The sequence below is a fragment of the Fundulus heteroclitus genome, chromosome 10 (assembly GCF_011125445.2).
Source record: "Fundulus heteroclitus isolate FHET01 chromosome 10, MU-UCD_Fhet_4.1, whole genome shotgun sequence".
Lineage (NCBI taxonomy): Eukaryota > Metazoa > Chordata > Actinopteri > Cyprinodontiformes > Fundulidae > Fundulus > Fundulus heteroclitus.
In genome coordinates, this window is record NC_046370.1 from 3,106,185 (window position 1) to 3,133,837 (window position 27,653).

At 41.2% G+C, this 27,653-nt stretch overlaps 2 protein-coding genes and 2 long non-coding RNA genes across 5 annotated transcripts; 2 read left to right on the forward strand and 2 right to left on the reverse strand.

Moving 5' to 3' along the window:
* The first annotated feature begins 8 nt into the window (after window positions 1-8).
* On the forward strand, window positions 9-9,201 carry si:dkeyp-118b1.2 (Sgf11 domain-containing protein). Of its 2 annotated transcripts, none has more exons than XM_012881556.3 (9): window positions 9-202; window positions 699-945; window positions 2,298-2,430; window positions 3,249-3,420; window positions 3,679-3,779; window positions 3,864-3,886; window positions 4,037-4,082; window positions 6,526-6,606; window positions 8,275-9,201. In XM_012881556.3, exons 2-9 carry the CDS (start codon window positions 895-897, stop codon window positions 8,352-8,354), a joined length of 687 nt encoding a protein of 228 aa, XP_012737010.1. In that variant the 5' UTR covers window positions 9-202; window positions 699-894; the 3' UTR covers window positions 8,355-9,201. The 2 variants fall into 2 exon arrangements, with proteins under 2 accessions (XP_012737010.1, XP_021163753.1); XM_021308078.2 differs by having other exon boundaries at window positions 10-202; window positions 6,526-6,602.
* On the reverse strand, window positions 32-699 carry LOC110366522. The gene is made up of 2 exons (XR_002426752.2): window positions 541-699; window positions 32-407 (listed from the first exon to the last, which is right to left on the reverse strand). It is a non-coding gene; the product is annotated as an uncharacterized LOC110366522 (long non-coding RNA).
* On the reverse strand, window positions 5,501-11,855 carry LOC118564335. Its single transcript, XR_004931773.1, has 2 exons — window positions 11,750-11,855; window positions 5,501-6,382 (listed from the first exon to the last, which is right to left on the reverse strand). It is a non-coding gene; the product is annotated as an uncharacterized LOC118564335 (long non-coding RNA).
* Window positions 11,856-11,937: 82 nt separating this feature from the next.
* Window positions 11,938-27,342, forward strand: smarcd2 (SWI/SNF related, matrix associated, actin dependent regulator of chromatin, subfamily d, member 2). Its single transcript, XM_012881564.3, has 13 exons — window positions 11,938-12,392; window positions 15,404-15,600; window positions 17,668-17,710; window positions 17,808-17,930; window positions 19,614-19,733; window positions 20,417-20,512; window positions 22,173-22,274; window positions 22,372-22,533; window positions 23,647-23,744; window positions 23,890-24,025; window positions 24,133-24,255; window positions 25,912-26,013; window positions 26,323-27,342. The coding sequence occupies exons 1-13, from the start codon at window positions 12,240-12,242 to the stop codon at window positions 26,374-26,376; spliced, it is 1,509 nt and encodes a 502-aa protein (XP_012737018.2). The 5' UTR covers window positions 11,938-12,239; the 3' UTR covers window positions 26,377-27,342.
* Window positions 27,343-27,653: the final 311 nt, after the last annotated feature.

Genomic DNA, 27,653 nt, shown 5'->3' on the forward strand with positions numbered 1-27,653 from the left:
TGTAACTAGAAGAAACTAATGGCCATATAAATAGTTTTCCTTGCTGTTTCATTGGAGTTCAAACGAGCGGAAGAAGAAGGCAAACAAAGCGAAGGCAGCTGGGTAATGAGTGCGGCACGGGAGGAGGCCATCGGTGGAACTCTTGCACAGATCGATTACTCCTGCCTGTTCTCCGAGTAAAGATGGATGCCTGTCGAAATAGGTAAATAAACTCAATTAAGGGTTCTTTTCCCCAGGAGCGTGGTTGCGGTGTTCCCCGCCGGGAAGGTGTTCTTAGCGGGAAGAGAACCAGCATCTCCGCCGCCGGAGCTTCTCCCAGGGAGCGCGGAGGCGAGCAGCCGCAGTGCAGCAGCGGCGGCGGCACTGCTGGCTTCAGGGATGAGCAGCCTCGCTACTGCTGGATGTTCCTTCAACAGCGAAACAATTTAGAAGAAAAAAAAACGTGTTATTGTTCGGACCACTCCTGCACGTCTTCGGGCCGTCTGCCCATGTAGCCGTGCATTATTACGCGTTGACGCAGGACGCCGCCTCTCCTGTTACCTCCTGGTGTTTTCTGCACCTCCAGCCTATTCATAGCCGCGCTCTTTGTTTTCCTGCGGCTCCGCGCTAAGCTGCTCTCGCTGAGCGCTTTGAGCCCCGCACGGTGGCTGCTCTCTGTCGACCTTCGGTGTTTTATATGTCTGTGTGCTTGTCCTCAGGTTGTGAGTGTGGAGCAGGAGGAGGAGGAGGAGCAGGTCTGCGCTCGGCCCGCATCACGTTTCCCAGTGGCTGGCTGGCATCTGTGCGGCTAACCGGGGCTCCCCTCCTGCTGCAGCCTGCAGCCCAGCGCTGGCCGATGCTTGCTGCGCTGCAGCATGACCACAGCAGCGTCCGCTCATCTGGTGGATCTGGCAAATGAAAATGGAGGAGCTTTCGGTGTCCAGCCTGGACAACAGCAAGCTGGAGGTACAGTGGAGGGGAAAACTGCAGCAAGCAGACACGCGGGGCTCCAAATAAATTGTTGCCCCCCACACCCCCTTACAGGTTTCTTCTGCTTTTGCTTGTTTTGTTGCACTTGGACGGATCAGATCATCCAGGAAGAATTAAGATCAGATCAAAGATACAGCTCAAATGACCAGTTATTTCCTTTAGATAAAAAGATGCCCAACCACATTATGGTAATACACACTTTCCCATCTTTTAAATCTTTAATTAACCCTGCATCAGGTGTAATTACCAATTTATATTTAGAATCGAGGCATTTTCAAAGCAGAACCTATCTGACAACACAAAGTAGGCTATGATCTCAAAAAGCGACGCATCATGTCCCAATATAAAGACATCTAAGAGCAGAGGAAACACAAAACCATCAGTGGCATAAGGCTCTGGCACTCCAGCAAACCACTGTTGAAGCCATTGTCCACACATGGAGAACACATGGAGCAGTCCCAGGAGTGTATGGCCTACCTATATCACCCCAAGGGAGTGTTGACGACTCGTCTAGAAGGGCGCCAAAGAGCTTAGAAGAGCGTCTAAAGCGCCACAGGCCACACTACCAAAGTTAAGGTCAGTGTTCATGAATTAGCTCTAAGAAAGTAAACAAAAAATGGCCTTCATGAAGGAACGCCGAGGTCCACCCACTGGAACATTTTAGACGGTACGCACTCCTTAAGAGCTGCTGTAAACTAGCACTACAATCCAAAAAAACAAAAGGTACATTATACGTACACTCAAACATGGGGGTGGTAGAGTGATGGTCTTGTTGGAACCAGAGAGAGTCCTGAAGGAGAATGTCAGACCATTAGTTTGTCGTCTTAAGCATAAGTGGATTTCAGTTACGCAGCAGGACACTGGTCCTAAACATGGCAGTGCGTTCACCTATAAATGCCTTATAAAGAAGCCAGATTAAAGTTTGAAGGGGCCTAGTCAAAGTCTAGACTTAAATCTGATTGACAAACTCTTCAGTATGTCTGAATCTGAAGAGTGCGGCAGAACTCTTACACAGTGATGTAAAAGCTCATTGGCCGCCATAGTAGGGACTTGATTGCTGTGACTGTCCCCAAGGTTAGCACAGTTTTACTGATTAGGTTTCGAAGGCAAATACTTTTAGACTTCTGGTTGGTTTGAATAGTTTGTTTTTCCTTTTATGAAATAAAATGTTTTTTGCAGTTACAGGTCATTTATCAAAAGCTGGTTAGGTCTCAGACATTTAAAAAAAGGTGAAAGCAAAAACAGAAGAAACGTGTAAGCGGTAAGCACAAATCCTCAGAGAAGCTGCAGATCTGCCGTTGAACAGAAACGTGTCCCCCCCCTGGCAGGCCCTGGCTCAGGACATCCTGTCTGACCTGGTGGAGGACGCGTGCCTGGGGCTTTGCTTTGAGGTCCACCGGGCTGTGAAGCAGGGCTACTTCTTCCTGGATGACACGGACCAAGAAAGCATGAGGGACTTCGGTAAGCGCGACCCGTTTTGCCTCGTAAAAAAAAATGATTTTACAAATCTCAGCGAGCAAAAATTGATTTTGTCTAACAAAGCTATATTCAGACCATGATAACTTGTTATTAGGTGCACACAAACGCATTTTCATCCTCTTAAAGATGTCTGGAAAGCTTAACGTAAACAATTTTTTTTTTTACTGCAGAAATATAATCTTATTCTGAAACCCAACCTTTAATCTAAGCACATTTATTCAGTGGTGAAGAAATATGATTAAATGTTATAACATTTTAATTAAGGTGCCACACACATATGTAACTAATACTTTCTTACTTTAGTCTCTGGAAACATTTCATGTGTCGTCCATGACTTTCTGTTTACCTGGGGTATAAATACGATGTGACACAGAGGCCCATTTCTCTTCGCTATTCTTCAAAATGGGAAAGACAGATGTGTCTGGGTCATTATAGATCAGGATATGGTGACAAGAAAATGGTTACCTGCCTAAACGTCCCTATTATCTGAAGTCAGAGCAGAATTTAAACAGTTTAAAACAACTGGAACAAAACAGTCATGGCTGTACGAGGATCCATATTAGAAAACGATTGTTTGTAACTAACTAGCAGGAAAGCACTTAATGCTCTTCTGTAGCAGGAAAGACTAAGACGGTTGCAGCAGCTGCACATTTATTTGTTTTTTTAAATACAGGATTTTCCTTTTTTTTTTTCCTTACTAAAGAAATGCTCCCAGGTTGAATGCAGGATTTTCCTGAAACTATTAGTGCGAGATCAGACGGCAGATTGCTTCGAAAGGGCATGATTTGGCTCTCTTTCAGAAATCGTGGACCAGCCGGGACTGGACGTGTTCGGCCAGGTGTACAACCAGTGGAAGAACAAAGAGTGCGTGTGTCCCAACTGCAGCCGGAGCATCGCGGCGTCGCGCTTCGCCCCGCACCTGGAGAAATGCCTCGGGATGGGACGCAACAGCAGCCGCATAGCGAACCGCAGGTTGGATGAGAAAGCGGCAGCGCAGACTAGCATCATCTCAGACGTTGGCGTTATGTTAATCTCTAGCAGCATCTGGGCACAACTGCAAAGGCCTAGTTCCCCGACCGGGCAGCGGAAAGGGTCGATCTAAGCTATGCGCTCGATGATAACATGGTGCCGCATCAAAGTTAGGACTTGGTTAGAGCTGGAATGTGTTTTGTGGTCAAAGAAACTGTTTTTTTACACAGAGTAACACAAGAGCCTTTGCTGTTTTTACAGAATAGTCACCGGTAACAACACCAACAACAAGTCAGAGAGCGACCAGGAGGATAATGACGACGTCAACGACAACGACTGGTCCTACGGGGCGGAAAAGAAAGGTGATGCTCTGGAGCAGCTCCATCTTCCTCAAAAATTTACTCATTGCAGATTTTTTTTTTCTTATCTATTTTTTTCTTCTACAGCAAAGAAAAGAAAGTCAGATAAGGTGCTTTTATTTTCCCCTTGCATAAATGTTTTCATCATGTTTTTTATTTATTTATAAAAGTATTAAGAATTTTAGTCCTGACTTTTTAACATTTACCAAAATATAACCTCTTGTTTTTTTTGTTTTGTTTGTTGTTTTTTTGCTCCATAGAATCCAAATTCACCAAGAAGATCCAAATCATTCAAGCATAAAAGCAGTAAGTAGACTATTATAAACCCTTGTGTCATTTTTCAGGAATATAACTCCAAGAAAGTCGTCGTTCTTTGACGAGTTTTGTTTGTTAATCGTAGATATATTCTTAAGACTTCCAGTTTAACATCCAAACACTTTAGCTCTGTGAAAAAAAATGCGGTAAAAACCAGTTTTTGTTCAACTATCAAGAAACCTACGAATGAACAGTGAGCTGTTAGAAATTGTAACCTGTGTCTACCTAATACTAATTTTAGAGTGAGGAATATTTTGAGTAAAGCATTATTTATGAAATTAGACAAAGGTTAGGTTAACACTGCATTGATCCAATCTTTTTAACCATATGCAACCCGTGTCCATGTTTTTTCCTGTCTGTGTGAACGGCCCAATTCCAATCTTTGCACCTGCAAAAAATCCCATTTGTGCCACTTCCTTATGTGGTACTAAATCAGATTTTTTTTTAAAGCGTTCGCTGTCTGAATGGTCATGTCTCATTTTATCTGTCTCTCACGTCACTCTCCTGTCTCTCACTACACATCCACACTCGGTAGCAGCAACTAGCGCTCCATAAAAGATTGTGTTAACAGCTCTGCTGCTTTCTTCTTACCTTACTTTGTTTTGTTATGATGTGGTCTTAATATCGTCGGCTTCCATTGCTCAACAGCCTTCTAATAATAGCAAGGAGAGATGCCGGTGGGTATCCGTGTTTTGTGGGGTTTTTCTTTACAAAACTGTATTAAACACTTCTAGAAACAATTAAATTTGTCATTACTTATGTAAACGGCTCGCTGCTCTGTGACGTCTCCTTCTTTTATCTGCACATACGGGTCGCTTTGCGGTCTTGAGCCGTTCAGACAGAAGTCTGGTGATGGCCCCCATTTAATAGTAGTATGAACGGCTACCTAAAAAAAAAAAAAAAAAATTCGATTTCAGCAAAAAATCGGAATTAAGCATCAAGACCTGCAGTGCATGAAGACAAAGTGATTCAGATTTGTTTATTCCTTGAAGGCAGCGATGTTCAGACTGTTTGGTAGATGAAACAAACTTATTTAGTTGAAAGTATGCACAAGATACCTTTTTTTTTCTTTTGCTTTTTATTGAAACTGCCAAGATAATTTTGAAAAGTAAACTAATCATGAAACAAAGTACTGTAGAGTTTTGTAGAAAAGGCTTCTGTGCATCCAAAACATAAAATTAGCCTTGCCTGTTTTGCGTCATTCAAAGAAAGGGAGACCACTTCCTACATTTTTTTTGTAAGTTGGAAGTTTTGTTATTTTGTATTTGTTCAGAAATGCTTTTTTCTATTCCAAGCAACCAGAGCAGAATGTGAGCTTCTCTGTTTTAGAAAACATCTTCCACATTTAGCCATGTTTGTGTGCACCCACATAAACATGGCTAAATGTGGCAAATGAGTAAAACCCCAGATTTTTTTTTGTGGGAAAAATAAAATTGCTGGGCTTGTTTGATGCTTATCTTCCGTGGAAACAAAATGACAAAATGAAAAAAAAAAAACATGGTTAATTAAATAAAAAATACTTTTTACCTGACATTTTACTGACAACTTTAAACTGTAGGTGAAAATCTGGCCCTAAAATTCAGTAGTTTGTATCGGATGCTACAGAGTTTACACAATTTGGAAAAGGAACATTTGGCCATGATTCCTTGGCCCAGATTTTAAATAAAGTAGAAACAATTGGAGAGGGCTAGGAGTTTGTCCTGTAACCATCGGTTTGCTGGTTGGAACCAGCGACCCGGTGGTCAGAGGGCCTGCTGGTGCCCATTGTATGGCAGCTGCTCTTCTGTCAGTCTGCCCCAGGGCAGCTGTGGCTTTAATGTAGCTCACCACCATCAGGGTGTGAATGTGTGAGCAGTTGAATGCAGTGTGAAGAGCTTCAAGGTCATATGACTTGATAAAGTGGGATACAAAGACATGCAATTTACTATTATTTAAAATAAGATGAAATGTAAAGTAAAAGACAACAGAGCGATCATAAGACGGGGTTCCTACACATGAAAATAATGTATTTTAAGTACTTTCCAGACAAGTATGGGAAAGGAAATCAAGTATTAGTTTTATCCCATTCTCTAAAAGTTGTATTCTCTGTATCCATCTGTTTGTCCATACATCTGTCCATTTGTGTCCCTGTCCACCTCTCCATTCCTTCGTTTTTCTGTCCATCCGCGTGTCCTTCTGTCCGTCTTTCTGTCCTTTTAAATTATCGATCCATTAGTCCAGCCATCCAACCGTGCGTCAGTCCGGCCATCTCTCCTTCCTGTTCTTCCTGTCCTTCCACATATTTCTTACATCTTTAAAAAGAGCAAAGAATTATGAAAGTTTGTGTCTAGAAGGGTCTGAATTTTTGACCCGAAGTCGTGTAGGAGTCCTGGTAAGAGCGTTGAAGTTCCCAGCCAGCTTCACCACCTCTGCCTTTTTATCCCCCGTTTCACAGGTACGGCCAGTAAGACCAACCAAGACAACGAAGCTCATGCACCGCCCAAAGACTCGTACATTGCCTCTTCAAGGCCTGTGGGTAGGGATGGGGGTTAACCTTTTAATATGGGTTTGTAGCTGACTAACAGTGTAGGGCCTGCTTGTGTCTGTTTGTGCAAAAGTTTATTCTGTGAAGAGAGCAGATGAGGCACCTGAACTCTTACTGTTGACTGGATCTGTCTGTGTAGAAATAAATGTTAAAGTTCTATGTGCTGATAGGTCGAGTGTGCACAACAATGCATACATTCTGATTTATTTAAACAGTATATTTTAGATTTTGCTTAGCTTTTATATGTCTTAAAAACAACAAAATTGGGGCCAAAGCATACGGCACCCTCCGCTCTTATTGGCCACCCCGTTAAAGACGGCTAAAACATCCTTTTATTGCAGAAGCATAATGTTGATTTGTAATCCATGAATGTCTGTTTACCTGAAGGTGTAAATATTAATCTGAGGCACTCTTTAAACGGGAAAGACAACAGAAAGCACCTGTAGGCAGATGTGTGTTGATCTTCATAGGAAACTGCTACTTGTCCATACCTACAGTCAGAGTGATGACTAAAAGGTTTAAAACCATTTGAAAATGTGACAAATAGGACCCAGGTTTGTCTTTCTACCACCGACAGGAAGGAAGATAAGTGAGGGAAGAAAAAAAAACATCCCCAACGCTCCCTGTTGGAGAACTTTGATATATCGGAGGCACCAAGCCTCCATATCAGGAGAAAGCTGGTTCTGTCCTACCATCACAAATGTAAAGATTTGGAATTTGTCAAACTATACGGGGGACTTTAACTGGAACCACTTGCTTGAGTCAGATGAGGCTATGACTGAGCTCCGCAGTAACTAACATGTGAGTTTGGTGAGAATCCAAAGGATGGATATGTGGGAAAGGACCTCACGCTTACCATTAAGCGCGGTGGAGGATCGATGCTGTATGCATGTTTCCCTTCCACAGAAAAGAGAAACAATATAACCACTGGGAATTTAAACGTAAATCTGGTGACCGATGCAAAAACAAAACTAAAATGGTGTTCTTTAGGTCCAGAAAATGATCCAACATAAACATCAGCTGCTTCAATTATAAGAAAATGGGTGCCGTCCTATTGGATAAAGGGAGTTCTGCAAATTATTGAAAGCAGGGGAAGTGACAAACATATAAGTGTGAAAATGAAAATATATTTTTGCTTAACATGAGTTATTTTTCTTTCAAATTAATGAACTCACTTAAATTAAAAGTTGGGTGTTTGTAACATTCGTAATTTTACAATATGCTACTACAATAAAAGGAAAAATCTAATTTATTGGAAGGACATATTTATCAGGGTTTCCATTCATTGTGGAGGGCGCCTTATGTAAACACATTATAACCCCTTAAAATACATATTAGTGACTCATTTATCTCTCATTTTGGCCCCAAAACAGTGTTAAATGTAATGTCATTAACTATTTAGTTTTGCTTGGTGGTAACAAATGTACATTTTAATAAAATTAGGCATTTGATGAGATTTTCCTTTTGCATAGATTGTTTTTAAGTCATTCTGGTTTGTGTTTTCACTAACAGCTGCATTTATCTGCATATTTTTAATGTTTTAGGCAGTTTTTTTTTTATCCCCCACCCTCCCCACATTTGCATTTATTAGAAATCTCAGTGTATGCTATGTACCAGGATGGAGGAATGAGTGCCTCTCTGCTTGTTGTGTCTGCGCAGGCATGATGGGGCCTAGACGTCGCGTGGAAAACCAGGAGAGTCCCCGCATGCTGATGAAGGACGAGGCTTTCTCTCAGTAACGCACTTGGCCGCAAACACACCTTCTTGAACTGTGTGAATGGACGCACGGGCAGAGAGCGCGAGGCGAGGCCGCGGCGCTTCGGCTTCGGCTCGTTCTGCTGTCCAAGCAGCTGACGTTGACGTTGCCGGTGACGCGTGCGGTCCTCGCTGCTCTGCGGAAGCAATCCTGAGCTCCCACTTTGTTCTTGGTGGATTGGTTTTAGTTTTAATCACAGAATCATTGAACCAGACAAGATTTTCGCCATTATTTTTCATTTAGTTAAAAAAAAAAAAAAAATTAAATTCTAATTAATATCATGTCTAATTTTTTTTCTCTGCACAGATAAAGGATCTGAGAACGAGTCAGTGGCTGAGCATAGACAGCCTCGTTTGGTGCAACAGTCATCGCACACAGTATTTTATTTCGTAAGACAGAAAAGATCACGCAGTAGGTCAGCTGACATCTCTTTTTATTTTTTTTTTAAGAAAAGTGAATTATGTGAAAACTAGTGTCAAAGACAATCGTTGAAAATGGTTTGTCTTTTGTTTTCGCATTGACCGCCGGGGTTGTAGTTTAGCAGCTCTGTTGCTCACCTGAGGAAACTGGTTTTGAAACGTTCAGGAAACGAACCTCTGATTTCCGCCAGCAGGCAGGTGGCCTGCAGGAAGCGGGTTTCTTTTGGTGTATAGACTCAGCTTGTTTTCTAGCATACAAATAATGTCTTTGTATTACGTTTACATTGTAAAGGGTCACATATGTCCTTGGTGTGATGTGATAGTGTAAATATTCTAATAGTTGAATTTGCTGCTGCCATGGCTCGGTTTGTTTTCATCTGTCTACCGTAATAAATGATTTGTTACCTGTCACAAGGCTCGGCGCTTGTTTAGAAAACGTGTCGACCAACAGGGGGCAGCGTCGATCAACCGTTCTGCACCAGTCACCCAATCAGACCTGGTCCTTGTTTTTTAAAATGTCTCACTCCTCCACAGCAGGGTTTGATAAATGCATCAAGTTTTCCACTCGTACAGAAATGATTCTACTTGTGTTTTCTGTCCCAAACCTGCACCGCTTCATTCGTTTGGCATTTGCATGTCTCAGTTAAAGGGTTAAGTTCTAAATAGGATTTAAAATAAAACCCTTACCAGGTGTCTGATTACTTTTATAAATTTAAAGTGACCACATTCCTGTTTTATGTTCACAGGAAGTGAGTTTGTTTTGTGTGTTTTCCCTAAAGAATAATCTTTATCTTTGCATCAATAAGGCCACTTTTGACTCCAAAAACATGGCCTGCATGTGTATATATCCTGACACTGGGCACCAACCCACTGTGAAACACGGTGGTCACAGTTAGGGCTGTAGTACTTAATGCTATGGTGAGATTCCTGAAAATGTCTGGTAAAAAGAAAGTTGATTATAACTCTAAAACAAATAATAAAATTAGATTAGCCCGCTCCTGCAACTCTCTTCCCTTCCATGTGGAGGCAAACACGCTTCAAACATATTACTGCCACCTAAACGACGCGTCTGATCCATTAATTGTTACATAGCCAAAAATTACAGACCTTAAAATTGCGTTCATATTGAAAGTGCGGTTTATTGTCCAGCCCTAGTCACAGTATCATGTTGTGGGGATGCTCTAGGAACAGGGAAGCTGGATAAACCTAAATACAAGTCTACCCTAAAGGAAAGCCTGTTATGCTGCAAAATAACAGACTGGGAAGGTTCAGCTTCCAGCAGGAAGACACCCCTAAACATACCGTCAGAAAATGGGTTGGGGTAGTGCTGTCCAAACATGTGGCACAAAATCAGCAGGTTAAAAGTACTCAGCAGCTATACTTTTTGTCAAAAATGCTAAATAATGTTACGTGAATAATTTGTTTACCTGCTCCACAATCAGTTAAATGAGCAATATTTGAATGAAACAAAGTAGAAAGGAATACATTTATGCAGGTTCAAAATAGGTTCTCAGATGTTTGCCTTAATAAAATAAAATTGCGCCGTTTCCTACCTATTTATCTTAAATGTCTATTTTGTTGCTCTAGAAAATATTTATTGCCAGCAGCAAAAGACGACTTTCTTCAAGAACCCTCGCTGTGCTTAGCCACGTTTAATCAATGGGTGTGTTTGTGGCCTGATACTATATTGAAATAAAAAGAAAGAAAGAAGAGGGCTGGCTGGCTGATAAAGTTGTCACTAAAATACTCTTCCTAATTCACAGAAAGCCCTCGTCTTCTTCAGCACCATTTTCTGAATGGGTCACATTTGGACCAAACTTGAACTGCAGGATGGCCTGGCTACACAAAATTACCCCTGACCCCAGGGTCAAAACTTTGCACAGCACCTGATTTAGGGCAAAGCATAGACGGGCTTCAGGAAGATCCACATGAGATTTTGCCTTTAAACTTGAAAAAATAGCTTTTCTTTGATCTCTTCTTCGAGTCCGACCAACTTTACAGTTGTAACGGAAGCACTCAACACACCTTTGAAATTTATATTGCAAAAAAAGAAAAGTTTTTTTTAGAACTAAATATTTTTTTTGTTGGTTTTTGTTTTTACTGAGTTACTGACAGGCTTCAGGAAGATCCATATGAGATTTTGCCTTTAAACTACCAACTTTGCGGTTGTAACTGAAGCAAAAGGTGATTAACTCATAAACACCTTTGAAATTTATATTGTAAAAAAGAAAAGTAGCCTACCTTATAATCAAACTTATTTTTTTTAAGAACTAAATTTTTTTTTTTTTTACTGAGTTACTGACAGGCTTCAGGAAGATTCATATAAGACTTTGCCTTTAAACGACCAACTTTGTGGTGGTAACTAAAGCAAAAGGTGATTAGAATAAAGTCGTCTAAGTCTAAGTTAACTCAGAAACACCTTCGAAATGTATATTGTAAAAAAGAAAAGTAGCCTACCTTATAATCGAACTTATTTATTTTTTTTAGAACTAAATAGTTTTTTTTGTTTTGTTTTTACTGAGTAACTGACAGGCTTCAGGAATATCCATATGAAATTTTGCCTTTAAACGACCAACGTTGCGGTTGTAACTGAAGCAAAATGTGATTAACTCACAAACACCTTCGAAATTTATATTGTAAAAAAGAAAAGTAGCCTACCTTATAATCAAACTTAATTTTTTTTTTTAGAACTAAATAGTTTTTTTTGTTTGTTTGTTTGTTTTGTTTTTACTGAGTTACTGACAGGCTTCAGGAAGATCTATATGAGATTTTGCCTTTTAAACGACCAACTTTGCGGTTGTAACTGAAGCAAAAGGTGATTAACTCAGAAACACCCTCGAAATTTATATTGTAAAAAAGAAAAGTAACCTACTTTAAAATCATGCATTACATTTTCTTACTAAAAGTAAGCTTTTTTTTCCTGAAAACTATCGATATTTCCGACGGAGTGTGAACGCACCACGGTATGGTGTGGGCAGTGCTGCTCAGACACAGCCGTTGGTTTGGCTTCAGGACCGCGGATGTGTGTGAAGTCAGGCGCTGTCAGGGCTTTACTGAAGCCCCCCCGCTGAGGCAGTCAAGTCGGTGTAAGTTGGTCCTGGTCAGGGGGGGTTAACCCCGAACAGTCACCGCTGAGAGAGTGAGTGTGTGTGGGAGGGCGGGGACGCTGAACCAGCGGAGACGGGCTACAGAGGCGCAGAATCCCGGAACTTGAAGCGGTCGGAAACGAGCTAACGTCGGCTAGCTTTTCGTTGACAGCGTGAGTTTGCTGTCAAAACTCAGGAGGAGCGAAGGCGGAAGTCTCGGGGTTTGCTTTCTCGCGCCGTGCGCTCGTTTTCCAGCTTTCCGGGCTTTTATTTGCGCGTTAAAATCTCTGGAGTTTCCGCCACTTTTTTTATTTATTTATAAAGAGAAGAAAAAAAAAAAAAAAACACTTGTGGAGCCAGACGATGGCATCGAGAGGGGGCTTCCCTGCTCCCCAGATGAGTCCGTCCTTAAGCCACATGACTGTTGGCCATGTCACGGCCATGAGGATGCCCGGGATGCCGCAGCCTCCTTCGGGTTACCCCAGAAGCATGAGCAGCACTCCCCAGTACCACCAGGTTAGTTTATTTCATTAAATTTCTAATGCTTGATCTCACTTTTTTTGTTTAAAAAAAAATCTAAATGTTCCCCAAGAGTTGTGATTTGTACAATATTTACGAATTTATTACCAAGTATTCATGAGTAAAAATCATTAAAGTGTATTAAGATGGCACTTCCGCCTTTTTCAAAGGGCTCTGCTGTAATTTCCTACCATCTGCTAAATTGCAGCAACTCTTTAATAGCATTTTTTTTATTATCTAGATTAAAAATGCTTTTAAATTATTTTTTGGGTGCAACATTAAACATGTTTAAGTATAAAAAGTCAGGTGGTTGCCCATATTCTCCAGTCAGTTAGTGAAAACAAAAGTTTATCATTACCACCATCTGCCCCCCAGGGCAAGCCTGCATGCATGTTCTCCCAGTTTGGCTGCCATCTGCAGGTTCCTGCAGTTGAAACTGACATGCACAAACACAGAGGCCTTCTCTTTGTCTGTGAAGACACGCAGGGCTTCGGTGATTTTAATTGAGACCAGATAGAGGGGTAAATTCTGAGCATTCTACGTCGCAACCTTAATAAAAGTGTCATTTTTCTCACAAAGCAGCCTAATGCCTATTAATAGCCCGTGTGATCAAGATGTAATTTCACGATGAGCATGCTTTTCTTTTTTTTTTTGCAGCTTTGAGGGAAAAAATACCACAGTTTCACAATGCACCCTTAATTTCTGAATCAACTTTACCAAAAAATTATGTGAGACGTTAATTTAACTGAATGTAACAAAAAAAAAGCACCAATTATTTTTCACCTCTAGTTAAAATAATTCATCCAGTTGAAAGTTGATGTATTGTGTTATTTGTGTTTTTCATTGTGAAACATTGACTTAACAGAAATGGGAAATAAACTTGCTAAATATAGTAGTTTTCTATTAGAATACCTTACTGTGCGGAATATTTTCTTTTTTTTTCCTTTTTTTGGCTATTCTGCTTTTTATACAGAAAGGTAAATTCTAACAAGCTGGTGTTAGCTGGGTTGATCCAACCTGCGTTTAGTTGCTTAACAGTTATGTTGCTGTTAGACGGCCTGCTTTAGTTTTAGTAAGAGCGATGGCCGTAACGCTTCTAGTTGGACTGCAAACCCTGTCTACTTTTAAAACTAGGCTTAAAACTTTCCTTTTTAACAAAGTTTATAGTTAGAGTGGCTCACGTTACCCTGAGCTATCTCTGTAGTTATGCTGCTATAGGCTTAGGCTGCTGGAGGACATCATTTTCTATTTCTCTCACTCTGCTGAATTATCCTACTGTTCTCCAATTTGCATTGTTTGTTGTTATTTCATCTTTTACCTTTTTGTTCTCAGTCATTTTTTTTTCTCTTCATAGAAGGTACACCTGGTCTGGCGTTCTGTTAGCTGTGACATCATCAGGGGAGAAAGATCATCCACTATTACCATCTAACATAGAAAGTACTCCTGGGTCAATGTGAGCTTCTGTGCTTTCTGTGTCTCTGCTCTGTCTTCTCTAAGCCCCAGTGGGTCGAGGCAGATGAGCGTTCACACTGAGCCTGGTTCTGGTTCTGCTGGAGGTTCTCCTCCCTGTTAAAGGGGAGTTTTCCTCTCCACTGTCGCTTCATGCATGCTCAGTATGAGGGATTGCTGCAAAGCCATCAACAATGCAGACGACTGTCCACTGTGGCTCTACGCTCTTTCAGGAGGAGTGAATGCTGCTTGGAGAGACTTGATGCAACCTGCTGGGTTTCCTTAGAGAGGAAACTTTCTGACCGATCTATAATCTGATAGATTTTGATTTTGGAAAGTGCCTTGAGATGACATGTATGATGAATTGGTGCTATATGAATACAATCTTATTGAACTGAATTGAATCCAAACCCCTCAGAAAAACCCCAGTCACTCCAGCACTTTCTACTGAATGTGATAAGCACCGTAGGAAATCATCCTTTTGTTTATTGTGAAAACTTATGGTAAAACCTGAGCTAATATTTTCCCCAAAACAGACAGAGGTTTGAATTAAAGACCAGTTGCTGTGGGTTCTGAGGAGTTCGAAGACCGGCGGAGCCGCTTAAACCATCAGTTGGGCTCTTAGAGACGTCATTCCTAAGCTTTCTTTTGGGGCCCCGCTGCAGTCCTGCTGGGGCTGGGCTGCTGGTAGTGGGGGGTGTGACTGTGCTAAAACCCACCAGGATAAAGATTTTTTTACCCAGAACAATGGATGCAGCGTTAAAATGTATTAGTAGAATATTAGTCAACGGCTGCATTATAGTCGGTGTCTAACCAAAAATTTCATGATGGTTACATTATGACAATAAAGATGCTTGAAGACGAGGGTCCTGCAGAGGATAGTGAAGGGAGCTGAGAACGACATCGGAGGTTCTGCTCCTCCTACCAGGGCTGGACTTTTATCATATCGTTTATCATATCATAAGAAATTTGGATTTATCTTGACAACGATAGATTCCAACTATTATTGTCTGAAAATCCCCAAAACTGCTTTGGATTGTTGTTTTTACTGCTTTTTGGTTTATTGAGAGCATCAGTAAATATCAATAAATTCAAAAATATGATTGGGAAAAGCTACTGTGTGCAGTTGGTTAATAAAAACCACACGTCTTTGTGATCATTGTCCTGATGAAACATATTTTGAATTTTGTTTTAATATTACATTTTCAAATGTTTTTTTTAAAGGACGGTATATAAAAGACATGCAGTCCCAGCCACAGAGTTACCTGAAAAAGACCGTAAAGCTATAAATGGCCTTTTATCGTTATCGCAATGTAACCACAATATATGGTGATAAAATTGAATGTCCATATCGCCCATCTCTACCTCCGGCTACTGCACTGCTGCTAATAGTGTATCCTTCATATTACTGTTCATATTTTATGTTTTTTTTTTTTTTTTTGTTCTATTGTCCTTTTCTTTGCACCAATCTGATGACCGGATGTTTAGTTTTATGCTGTTATTCATTTACAATAAAACAGCAATAAATTGATTGGTCAGTTTGGCTCTTTTTGCCCCAGCGTTCTGGGATGCCACCCAGCAGAGTGGGGGGTCCCATGGGCTCGATGGGGGGTCAGATGCCCGGTCCTTCTTACGGCGGTGGCGGCCTTCCTATGCGGCCGGGCATGGGCCATCCTGGCATGGACGTTTCACGGAAGCGCTTCCTTCACCAGCAGCATCAACAGCAGCAGGAGGCGCTTGGAGGCCTGAGGAGAGGGTAAGCTGAGCAAAACTGTGTTAGTCTTATACGGTTTAAATAATTTAAGGTGGTAGTCTTTCCATAATACGTAGAGACGCACCAATCAGAGACTTGGTAGCTGATGTCCGATCGCCAGTTTCGTAAAAGATTTACGATTTAGGATTTCGTCTTAAAAAGCATAAATAACCTCAAAATACTTCTTTCTGCATAGTTTGAGGATTCTGTCTTATTAAAAAAAAATGTTATAGGATATTAGGACTGGGATTTTCTCAAAAACTGCCGTCTTAATCTGCAAATAAAGTAAAACATCTTTTGGAACATCTCGCTTATGTTTTTCGTTTTTACAGACTGAAAACTGTAGAAGTTCATTCTATTATCGTTTGTTTCGGACTGTAAGGTCCACTTGAAATCCTTAAATTTCCCTGAAAATGGATGGTGTGCCTTTTTATATATGACAGCTCCGCAGCTCAACAGGTGGTCGAATCAAAGACCAAACAATTACAGAGTTGACGTATTAAAAATCTTCAGCATTTTGTTTTTTTTCCATTTAGCACTATTAGCCAGTTAGCATTTCCAGCTGCGGAGAGCAGTTTGTGCATTTGCTAATCAAGAATTTGGGGGAAAAAGCAATTTTATTGTAATATGTTCAGCTTACTGTTATCTGCTGATGCTAACTCCACGTGACTAAACAGCTGATACGCCTGCAGGTTCCTCTGCAGAGCGTTCTTACACGTTTAGTCTTTCCTCTGACCTCTAAGCTGAACTGTCTCAGTTTAAAGGTCAGGTCAGTTTAAATGCTTCACTAATACTGAAAAATCGTTAGCTTTGTGTGTTTTCCTTTAGTAATAACTCCCACACTAAAGAGTGTTGCCGTCAGTGACCTGACTTTTTCATGGTGCATTCACTGACCAGACGAAAGATCGGATTCTTAGTAGGGGCGTAACGAGGCATCAATCCACATCGATAAGGCGATTAAATGACTGACAATCCAGTTACATCGATGCAATATTAAAATATCGACCCATGGCGTCATTTACATTCACCTTTTTTCTGAAATTCAGCCATGAGACTATAGTGAGCAGGTGATTGATTATTATCATTATTATTTTAAAATTAGAAGAATGTTTCTTTTGAATGAAATGCCGGATATTCGTAAGAGGTTAGAAATAAAATGGTGACATCATATTTGTGTTTGTTTGCGTTGATATCAGTGTAAATAATAGTGTAAATGGGCAGATGATATTGCATTATATTGATCCCATCGATCGGAAATTGTGATATCAGCAAATATCATATCAAAACAATCGAATATTACATCGTATTGTGATAAAGCTGCTGATTTACACCCCAAATTCTTAGTTTCTGACCAGCCGCTCATGAACCGGGGCCAGTCAAGAGTCAAATCTCCGGTAATTGATGTTAGTTATTTGTATGACGATTAACGCCAAAATGAGAAGAAAACAAAAGAGCTAATCTTTGGTTAATTAAAAGTTTTACAAAAATACTCTGTCCTGATGCCTGTTTTGCTGTTTGTGCTTCCTTAAAGCCAGGATTCTAAAGAAGATCTCTAAAAAGAGGCCTCTCTGTTAAAGCAGTCAATGACACGGAGAGAGCAGCGTCTCATGACTGCCCTTTGGCTTTCAAAGCAACAGACACAGCGAGGCTATTTCTGACTTCAAACCGCTTGGTGACGCCACGCTCATGAAAGAGCTGCACCGCGACGTGACACGGCATTTACGGCGTCAGCCTTAATGAATCTGCAATGTTTTGAGGGTTTTTTTTAGTAACACAGTGATGTTTTATTGCAGAACAGAGAGCCACGTTGCTCAAAGCGCCATGCCGAATTAGGGGTGACCGTATAATTAGATTAAAGGAACAGATCGGCTCTTGTGTGTTCAGTAGCAAATAATCAGTAGAAAACGTCAGGAAGATTCATTTACCGGTTCTTGGGATATTGGTTAAGCAGAGAATGATGAGACGCAACACAAAAAGGCTGGTTGGAGGTTAGAGATGATGGCTTTCCTGTCTGTTAATGGTTTTATCTAAGCTGAAATGAGCTCATGGGTTCTGTTCTGATTGGTTTAGAGCCAAAAGGCGCAAAATGGCCGACAAGGTTCTCCCACAAAGGGTAGGTAAACGTTTGGCCCCAAGAGTCGTGAAAAAGCATAACCATCCGTTAGAGATGACTGGATTTCATAAACACTTTGCCTTCTCTTGATGTTTAGATCCGGGATCTGGTCCCAGAGTCTCAGGCCTACATGGATCTTCTGGCCTTTGAGAGGAAGCTGGATCAGACCATCGCTCGAAAGCGCATGGAGATCCAGGAGGCCATCAAAAAGCCCATCATGGTATCCCGTCTTTGCTATGTGTTGTCCTCTTTTTTTGGTGGTTTTTAATGGTTTTCAGGCGTTGCAAAGAGCAAAAAAAAACAATAAATGAAGATGTTAGAAGAGCTGCAAGGCTTCTTTTGTTTGAGAATCAATTATCAATAAGTATCTGGTACAGTTGAGCATTCCTTTATTTTAAGCCCCATTAGAAACATATTTTTTTTAACTTCATGGATACATATAGCTGCTTAGTTTATTATTTGCATAACACCTCTACAGTTGATTCAAATTTGTGTTTGGAAACAGTTGCTGTTAACCAACCTGTGGTCAGAAAGCCTTTAGTGAAAGTAAAGGAGATCACTGTTAGGATACAAAAGTAGCAAAACAACACTTTGAGCCATTCTGAGAATCAACTCTGCAGCATGAAAACATCGCATTGTCCACCAGCAGCAGCAGCTCAAAGAAACGACTGTTCAGGATTCAGCGATGGGATGAAAACTCTCCAGGAAGCAGAGAGATGTTACAATTGAAGTCTACTGTTAAAAAAAAAAAAAAAAAAAAGGAAGTTCTCTCAGCCCATAGGAGGCTTCGATTGCGTTATGTTACCAAGCATTAAACCTCTTGAAAACCTGGAGGTGGTGTGATGACAAGGGCATGCATGGTTCCTAATTGGATTACTGCTTTATTGCTTAATCGGTTCATCTTGAAACCGCCATACTTGTTAAGTGTGAAGGAGAATCTGCAATGCTGTGGGTTTTTTCTCTTCCAAAGGCCCCGGGGACCGTTGTTAGACCCCATGCCATCGTGGACTCTTAACAGGACATTTTAAACAAAAATGAGGTCCCCTTCAACAATAAACTGGTCAGAATTTGTTTTTTTTTTTGTTGGACAAAGTTCCAGCTGACACAAAATCATGGTTCTGTCATTCTCATCTCGTTCACGAGACCCAAATCCTATGAAAACATGTGGTGTGAGCTGAGAAGAGAGCAAATGGGAGAACCAAGGACTGTAGATCCAGAGGTTTCATACATGCAGGCGAGGAGCTCTGTTATCCAGGGTGCTCACAGCAGAGCTGCTGCTTCTCCGCATCGAAGGGAGTCAGTTGGACCTGTGATCAGGATTCCCCACTGGGCGCCTCACTTTGGAGGTTTTCTGGGTTTGTCCCACTGGGAGGAGAGCCAGAGAAGACCCAAACCTCTCTGGAGGGCCTATATATCACATCTGGCCTGGCCTGGATCCTCCAGGATGAGGCGGAGGGTGTCCGCTGGGCTGAGGGGTGTCTGGGGTTCCTGTCTGGACCTGTTGCGCCGATCCCGGATAAGAGGGATGAATGGAGAGAGAGGTCAAAGATCTCTCTTTGTATGCTTCAACCTTGTGAAATATGTGAGAGCAGTAAATGCTGTCCTGAGGCCATTTCACCAAGGCTGCCAGTAAATGGTCATTGGGACTTTTTCTTTTTTGTGGTGTTTTGAACTTTTTTTCCCCCGGCACTGCAAAAATGTCTCCAATGTAATGTTAGATTCAAGCTACTGCAGAAAAACGCTTTTTAAAGGCTTTTTAGGCATCTTAACCAGCGGGAATGTGTAGATGACGGCGTTTATCTGAAGCAGGTTTTATTAAACCACTGATCAAACAGCTGCTGAGCCAGAGCCCTTTTCCGTCAGGCTACGTTTACAGCTTCATGTTTCTCTCTCTTTAACGCAGCAAAAGCGCAAGCTTCGGATCTACATTTCCAACACGTACACTCCCAGCAAGCCTGAGGGAGAGGAATCTGAGAAAGTGTCCTCCTGGGAGCTGAGAGTGGAGGGCAAACTCCTGGAGGAAGTAAGTGAACGACGCAGCTGGGAACTCTGAGTGCTGCTGCTCCGTTGAGCCGCTTTCCTCGGGGCCGCTCTGGCTCCCGAGCATTTTTTTTTTATCCCTGTTTTTGTGTTTCTGTAAGTTTCAGTCGGTCCCTGGCTCAGACCTCGTAGCCAGATGTGCATTTACAGCTCTCCCCTATCCCACCCCACAACAGCCAACATACTTGCACGCTTAGACGCTCACACAAAGCCCGTGCTCTCTGTCGAAACACGGAATTGAAACCACTGGCCGTTGCATACCACAAGCTGACATGCCTCCCCTCCCTCCATCAATTCTAGCCCAGCTCATTGTGTCATCTGGGGCCACAGAAGATAGATTTTTTTTTTTTTTTTGTAGATTTTTTTTCCCCCCTCATTGGTTCAGGCCTGTGTAGGAGCGCCGCATGGAGCAACTGAATAAAAAAAAGAAAAAGGGGATGTCAGGGAAGGAGTGAGAGGGGTCATGTTGAGCAAACAGGCTTTGACAGGGCAGTAGGGGGGGGGGAGAACAGCTTTTTCTACTCAACAGTTTGGTTCCTCACTCCCGATGTGGTCAGAGCTAAACAATGCAGCTGTAGACTGACACCCCAGAGTAAGGAAACACGGAGGCCAGTGGTGTTGCGCTGCGTTTTCACGGTCTTTGTTCTCTCCGTCTCTTGTTTCCAGCCCGGTAAGCAGAAGAAGAAGTTCTCCTCCTTCTTCAAGAGTCTTGTGATTGAGCTCGATAAGGAGCTTTATGGACCCGACAATCACTTGGTGGAGGTAGGCAACGACGATGCAGTCACACACCAACTCTGAACGTCGCAAAAACATAGACGTCAGAATTGTTTCAGATTCCTAACCGGCATATCCAGGTAAATGATGCAGCATCTCAGTCCTTCAGTTTCCTTCATTTAAATTGTGTTTAAGCATCTAAAGCAGGGGTGTCAAACTCATTTTGGTTGAGGGGCCGCATACAGCTTAATCCGATCTCAAGAGGGCCACATGAGTAAACTCATTGCAAGATTAAATAGAACTAATAAATGTGGACTTGTTCATTTTTATATTAAGTTAATTTCACTTTTACACAATATATTATGAATAACCTCAGCGTTTTTAAGAAAAGTATGTGCAATTTCATCAATACTTTTATTCAGTTAAACATTTACTTGTGCATTATGCATAAGAACTGATCACAGTGATTATACAATGTTGAAAAACATTTATTCAAATTTTTTGGAACTTAAAAACACTGTCCTGCATGACAAAATACATCAAACAGATAAAAATTAAGAAATGATTTGAATTTTTCCACACCTGAAGCTTAATCTGCTAATTAAAACACAGCGCCCCTCGTGGACAATATAGGAACTGCATATTTTCAATTAAACAAAGTACAGGTTTTTTTTCAATAATTGTTTTATCATTCTCTTCCTTTTATCTTGTCCACTTGTGAAAGTCAAATCTGATGAGCTCTTTGTGGCATCTTATTGCCACATTGCCAGACAGGACACTAGAAAAAAAAAAGAAAAAAAAAACGGATCCGGCCCTCGGGCCGTATGTTTGACACCCCTGATCTAAAGCAACAGGCGTCCAACATTCACACCAGCTATACGATTTAGTATTTTTAAATAATTACCATTGCAGTCATTTCACAGTGTTTCTATTTATATCTCCATGGATTTTATTGGGATGTTTGTGATAGACAAAGCAGTACATAGTTGTGAATTAGGAAGACATGGATACGTGCTTTTTGGTTTTTATTCAGATAAAAAAGTGTGTTGTAGGACAGCCTTCCGCTGCATTTCCAGCTCCAAATCTATTCAGGTTGGTCTCTTCTAGTGTTGCATTACCTACAGTCTAAGATCTGTAAAATCTCTGAAGCTCAGTCAGTTTGGAAACCCTGAAGTCTTTTGAAGCCTCCACATCTGGATTGATTTGGACTTAGCTCCGTTCCTGCTGGAGAAAAGCTTCCCGCAGCATGATGCTGCCACCACCATGTTTGTGGGAATGGTTTATTCAGGGCGATGTGCCTTGCGTTTAGCATGTAGACCAAAATGTTTAGTTTTGGACTCATCTGACCAGAGCAGCTTCTTCCAGCTGTGTCCACTGCACAGATGTTACAAACTGCAAACGGTACCGCTTATAGCTTTTCTTTAACAATGGCTTTATTCTTTTACCCTTAATCCTTAAAGGGCAGCTTTGTCCACAACTAATAGTTGATAGTTTTTTTCCACCTGAGCTGTAGACTTCTGCAGCTCCTCCAATAAAATTCAATGGATTTTGTGATTGTATCGTGGCAAAATATAAAAATGTTCCAGGGGTATGAAGGCTGTCTTTATGCTGTTTTTTAGTATCCTTCTGCTTAATATGTGAATAATGTGCTTACATATATATTTTCTTTCTGTTTAAATCCTAATTTAAGAAAATCTTTCTTTTCTAGTGGCACAGAATGCCCACAACTCAGGAGACGGATGGTTTCCAGGTCAAACGGCCGGGCGACGTGAACGTCAAGTGCACTCTCCTGCTCATGCTTGACCACCAGGTAGCAACATCACCCTGTAACCGTGTCTGCGTGCTTTGACTTGTTTAGCTTTGTCAACCAACACTCAACACTTTCTTTCCCCTTCGCCTCCGTCCAGCCCCCGCAGTACAAGCTGGACCCTCGTCTGGCCCGTCTTCTGGGTGTGCACACGCAGACGCGGGCCAACATCATGCAAGCTCTCTGGCTCTACATCAAGAACAACAAGCTGCAGGATGGTCACGAGAAAGAGTTCATCAACTGCAACCGCTATTTCAGACAGGTGAGGCCACCGATTTAGGTGCGGACTATGGTTAGGGTGTTTTAAAACTTGCATTATCTTCTGATGAAGCCCATAATTATTTTTGACACCTTGTTTTGGTGTAAAATAAGCGGTCGCCCCCATGGTTCACTCTGAGCATACTGCTCTGTTGGTGATGCTCAGTGTTGTTTTATTGCCAAATGGTGGCCCAATGGCTCCTGCTTGGTTTCATCGGACCATAACAGTTTCTAACTGTGACTATTGTAGTTTTAGCCAGGCCTGCATGTTTTTATGGGTTTCAATCCTCCTTCTTTGTGCAGACATATAGGTTGGAAGTTGCTGCAGCTCCTTCAGTTGCAGTGTTGGCGTGTCAGTAGTCTCCTCTGACCAGATTCTGTCTTGTGCATTATCACTAATGGAAAACATCCGGAAATGACGCTGATCATTTTTGCATCGCTCTCCTTACATTTGTTAAACTTACCATTTCTGCATAAATTACCAATAAATTCATAAATAATACATGCCCAGCCAAAAACCGCAGAATGGATGGGTCCACATTTTGCCACTATAAATCTCGTCCATTAGTAGCAAATCCCTCATGTCCTGGAAGCTGTGAAATTGGACCTTCATGGACTGGTCTTGCATTCATAAGTGAGTCCTTGTGAAACTCTCCTCGTCTATTCTCCTTCCAAAACATCTCCTTCAGCGACGGATTCTTTGCTTCCTTCCTAATATAATGAAAATAGAAGCCATTATTTCCCCCACAGCATTATAATACGCCAGGGGGCCCGCCGGGCTTTGCTTTCCACCCCCGCCAGTCTAAGCGCCGTTTGTTTTAAATACCTCAATGTTGAGAGCAACATAAAACGGTCAATGAAGTTCCCCTCTTGGAGAAAGGCTAAAGCTAATTAAAGCTAACCGGCTAATTGGCTGCCCGCCCCTCCTTCGAGGTGCATGACGCTACGTTCCTCGATCCGAATCCGCAACCCATCACGATACGTACTGCCAGGATAACCCCATTTTCTGGGGGATACCTTGTTAGTTGTCAAGCCTGTTTTGTTTGTCATGTATTACAAATGTGTATCTTTTTTATGGCATTGAAATATTTCAGTATTGTAACAATGTGCCCCTCAGATCTTTGGATGTCCACGCATGAAGTTCTCTGAGATTCCCATGAAACTGGCTGGCTTGCTGCACCACCCTGACCCCATCATCATCAACCACATCATCAGGTACAGAAGATTTACTGTCCAATCTCTGTTAGGGTCAGTTTTTGCTCATTTTGGTCTTTCTAAAAAGAGGCGGAGTCGAAAAACGGTCCTATTGTGCTGCTTTGTATTTTTGAAAGCCCTCCACCTGTGTGTCTGTTCTGCGTAGTGTGGACCCCACAGATCAGAAGAAGACGGCCTGTTACGATATTGATGTGGAGGTGGACGACCCTCTGAAGGCCCAAATGAACAGCTTCCTGTCCTCCACCACCAACCAACAGGAAATTGCGGCTCTTGAAATGAAGGTCGGACATTACCAGCAAATCCCAACCATTTTAAAGCGTTATAACAAACTTTTAAAATCTTTTAAACAAAAGACTGATCAGGAATGGCCTTCCACTGTTTGTTACAGATCCATGAAACCATCGAGTACATCAACACACTTAAAACGGAGAGAGACTTTATGCTGAGCTTCAGCAATAATCCACAAGATTTCATCAAGGACTGGTTGAAGTCTCAGTGCCGAGATCTGAAGGTAAATAAATGTCTGATGCGCCTTTCTAATAACTTCACACCACAGGAGTCTTTGTTGGGGACTGTTCAACATTTCTAGTCTGCAGTAATTTTAACTGCTAAATTAAATATGGCAGAATTCCAAGATTTTAGAAAGGTGCTTGAAAGTTAAACTGCATAAACAGTAATAATAATTATAATTAGGACAACATTTGACACAGAGGTTCTAAACTCCCTTAAACTGAATAAACAGATATTGCTGACGAAATATAAACCATATTGTGTTTATATTTATATTTAGATTGATTGATTTTATTTTAGTTTAGTGTCATGCACCATAGGTGCCCAGCCCACATGTACACATAAAATATACAAAACAAAATGGCCACATACAACTCACAAGCACTATAAAAAATTCAATGCATCTTTAAATGTTTATAGTCAACAAGGATACAGCACTCGTTGCCTTCTATCCCAAGCTTTACAAATAAAAGTAGCAAAGTAACAACTTATATCTGGTCTTTAATTCTTTAGCCATCATCAGACCTTTTTAAAGAGCAACTTCACACAGAAGTGACCGAATGTGCTAGAATAAGCTAACCTGACTCTAGCCAGATTGATATCGCTCCGCTTAGCTTCGCTCACATCCATCTGGGACATCTTCCATAGAGAGTGATTTCTTCAACCCATTTTATTTTCCAGCCAATCAGGACGCAGGGCTGGAGTTTTATAGATGTGACATAGTGGAGAAGCGACCATGACATGAGACTGTTTTGATTCAGACAGCAATGGCGGCTCGCATCGAGGAAGCAAGCGTTAACATTGATGCTGCTATTTCTTCCGTGTTGTCCAATCTACCTAATATTGTTTCATGAAAAGAACATCAGAGAACGGCTCTGAAGGCTTTTGTTGGTGGGAACGATGTTTTCACCCTTCTCCCAACCGGATTTGGCAAGTTTTGTTTTTGGTTAGCGCGAACCATATTAGGAGGTCGGCCCGGGATCGACTCCGACCCGCGGCGCTTTGCCGCCTGTCTTCCCCCTCTTCCTGTCAGCTCACTGTCAATAAAACGCTTGCCACTAGAGCCGCAAACACATTTAAAAAAAAAAAAAAAAGCTTTGTTTTTTCTTGCATCGCTCTCATCAGCGTCACGGGTTAGCTTCGGTGTGAGTGGTTGAAATAGCACGTCGATAAAAATGACAGACAAGTGGCTTATCCAATCATATACAAGGATTTTTGATAAGACCCAGCCTTCAGTAAATGCAATTCCTATGGAGAGGTCCCAGATGGATGTGAGTGGAGCTAGGCGGAGCGACATACAGCTGGCGAGAGTCAGGTTAACAATAAGCAGGCGTGCCATCTGAACTCACTATTACATTTAGACAAAATTAAAACTAAAAAAGCATGATCTGGTTGCTTTTGATTAAAATAATAGTCAATGATTCCTAATGACATCTCATAAAAACTTTAAAACGTAAGAATGTTATGACGTAATACTTTGGAAGTTTTTAAGTCGTAACCTTTTAAAACTCTGATACTTAAATACCAGGAACCGGCCCACTTGAGGTGAGGTTTTACTTCCTAAATCTGCTTTTCAGGTTTCCGCCTTTGCTAATAATGTTCCAGTCTAAAAATCAAAAATGTTCGCCGTGTTCATGAAGTGTTTCTGTTTCACCAGCTGATGACGGATGTAACAGGAAACCCAGAGGAAGAGAGGAAGACTGAGTTTTACCAGGCACCCTGGGTTCCAGAAGCAGTGGGCAGATACGTTTATTCCAAAGTAAGTAGAAACCGACAAAGTCTTTACAGTGGCTGACTTTAACGTTCGGAAAAGGTTATGGCCAAAATGTAATTGTGGATGTTATTTCAGACTCTTTCCTTTACCAAAAATTTGCACAGACCTACCCACTCCTGTCTTCGTTCTCTTGATCTTATGTTTGTTTACGGCTTAGAGTCTGAACCCTGTCTGATCGGTTGCTGTGAATTGTTTCTTAATGAATGAGCTGAACATAACTGAAACAAATCCAAAGGCAGTGCACAAAGCAACAAGTTAAATAACAGATTATATATTTTACTGTCTTTGTTTCAGGTGCAGCAGAGGAGGCAAGAGTTGGAGCAAGTGTTGGGCATCCGACTCACCTAAACACACATTCCAGAGTCGTCCCGGCCGAAGTCAGCTCATCTGATAATGTGTGCTTGTTTGAAACTGGAAATAGTTCAGCCATTGTTGCAGGTTAAAAATGTATCTTACAAGAATGTGGGAGAAAAATTGGGATTTCTGTGTTATTCAGTATTGTTTTTGCTTTGCATTTCCGTCATTGTGAGCATTTTTTAAATGTTTCCTTGTATTACATATTTTATTATATGGTACAAAATCCTAAAAACCGATAAGTGCTGGTGCTATTTTTTTATTATTCTTTTTTAGTTATTAGTCTGTATGCTTTATGAAAAAGGTCTTTATTCTTATTTTGAAATAAGCAGAGACCTTTAGATATTGAAAGTGCCCAACGTCTGCTAACTAATGCTTTGGAGCATTGTAAAACTTGCCATTCCATTTTGATGTACATGATGTTGTACCTGAAAACATTTTTTTTTATCCAATAGAAAAGAAAATATCCAAACAGAAAACTTTTTTTTATCCAAAAATATATATTTTGGTAATATGTGCTGTTTATGTTTTTGATATTCTTTTAGCATTTGATACGTGAGTGGGCATGATTGTCCACATCTGAAAGCGTTTGACTTCAGTGGCTTTTTCTACTACCTTTTAAAGGTTTACATGTTGTTTATCTCTTTGTGTTTTTCATTGTTTCAGGACCAAAAAGAGGAACCTTGGCAGACTTTGTTGAAGTTTCTAAATAATTAAAAGTGCAAATTCAAATGTATCGGATCAACAAAAAGAACTCGTGAGGAGTTTAACTGTAATGCTCTGTTAAGGTTGAACCGTTCCACCTTATTGTGCCAAAATGTGCTTTGTGAATGAGAAATGTGTACAAGTACCTTTGTACAGCTCCTTTTTAAAATGTTTGCTTTTTGTTTGTTCAAAAAGGCTTTATCTTTTATACATTTGAGGTATTTTTCAATAAACGTACTTACAAATGTTTTCAAATGCTGTTCTTTTTTTTTTTTTTTTTTAATGCTGTTCCAAAAGAGTGCAGCATTTATTAAAAATGCTTTCCACTGCATGGTTGTGGCAGGATGACAGTAGCCTCTGCTTGTGCTGTAGTCGTACAGTTGCATGTTTGGGCTGGTCCCAGGGCTCAGGTTCTTCTGCAGGGCGGCCGTTTCAACAGGTATATCTGGTTTTACTCAAACGCTACCACTCAACTAAAAGCCAAGATAAATACAACCTTCCTTACTGAGCCGAGTCTTGGCTTGTAAGCTGACACCGGTTCACAGTGTTGGTTCTCGCATGAACGG

What these genes read in the sequence shown, in the direction of transcription:
- si:dkeyp-118b1.2 (XM_012881556.3), top strand. Translation starts at nt 895, where the DNA reads ATGAAAATGGAGGAGCTTTCGGTGTCCAGCCTGGACAACAGCAAGCTG. An exon ending in AGAAAAGAAAGTCAGATAAG is followed by an intron (nt 3,887 to 4,036) that starts GTGCTTTTATTT and finishes TTTGCTCCATAG; the next exon opens with AATCCAAATTCACCAAGAAG. An exon ending in TGCCTCTTCAAGGCCTGTGG is followed by an intron (nt 6,607 to 8,274) that starts GTAGGGATGGGG and finishes GTGTCTGCGCAG; the next exon opens with GCATGATGGGGCCTAGACGT.
- smarcd2 (XM_012881564.3), top strand. Translation starts at nt 12,240, where the DNA reads ATGGCATCGAGAGGGGGCTTCCCTGCTCCCCAGATGAGTCCGTCCTTA. An exon ending in CCATCAAAAAGCCCATCATG is followed by an intron (nt 17,931 to 19,613) that starts GTATCCCGTCTT and finishes TCTTTAACGCAG; the next exon opens with CAAAAGCGCAAGCTTCGGAT. An exon ending in TGCTCATGCTTGACCACCAG is followed by an intron (nt 22,275 to 22,371) that starts GTAGCAACATCA and finishes GCCTCCGTCCAG; the next exon opens with CCCCCGCAGTACAAGCTGGA.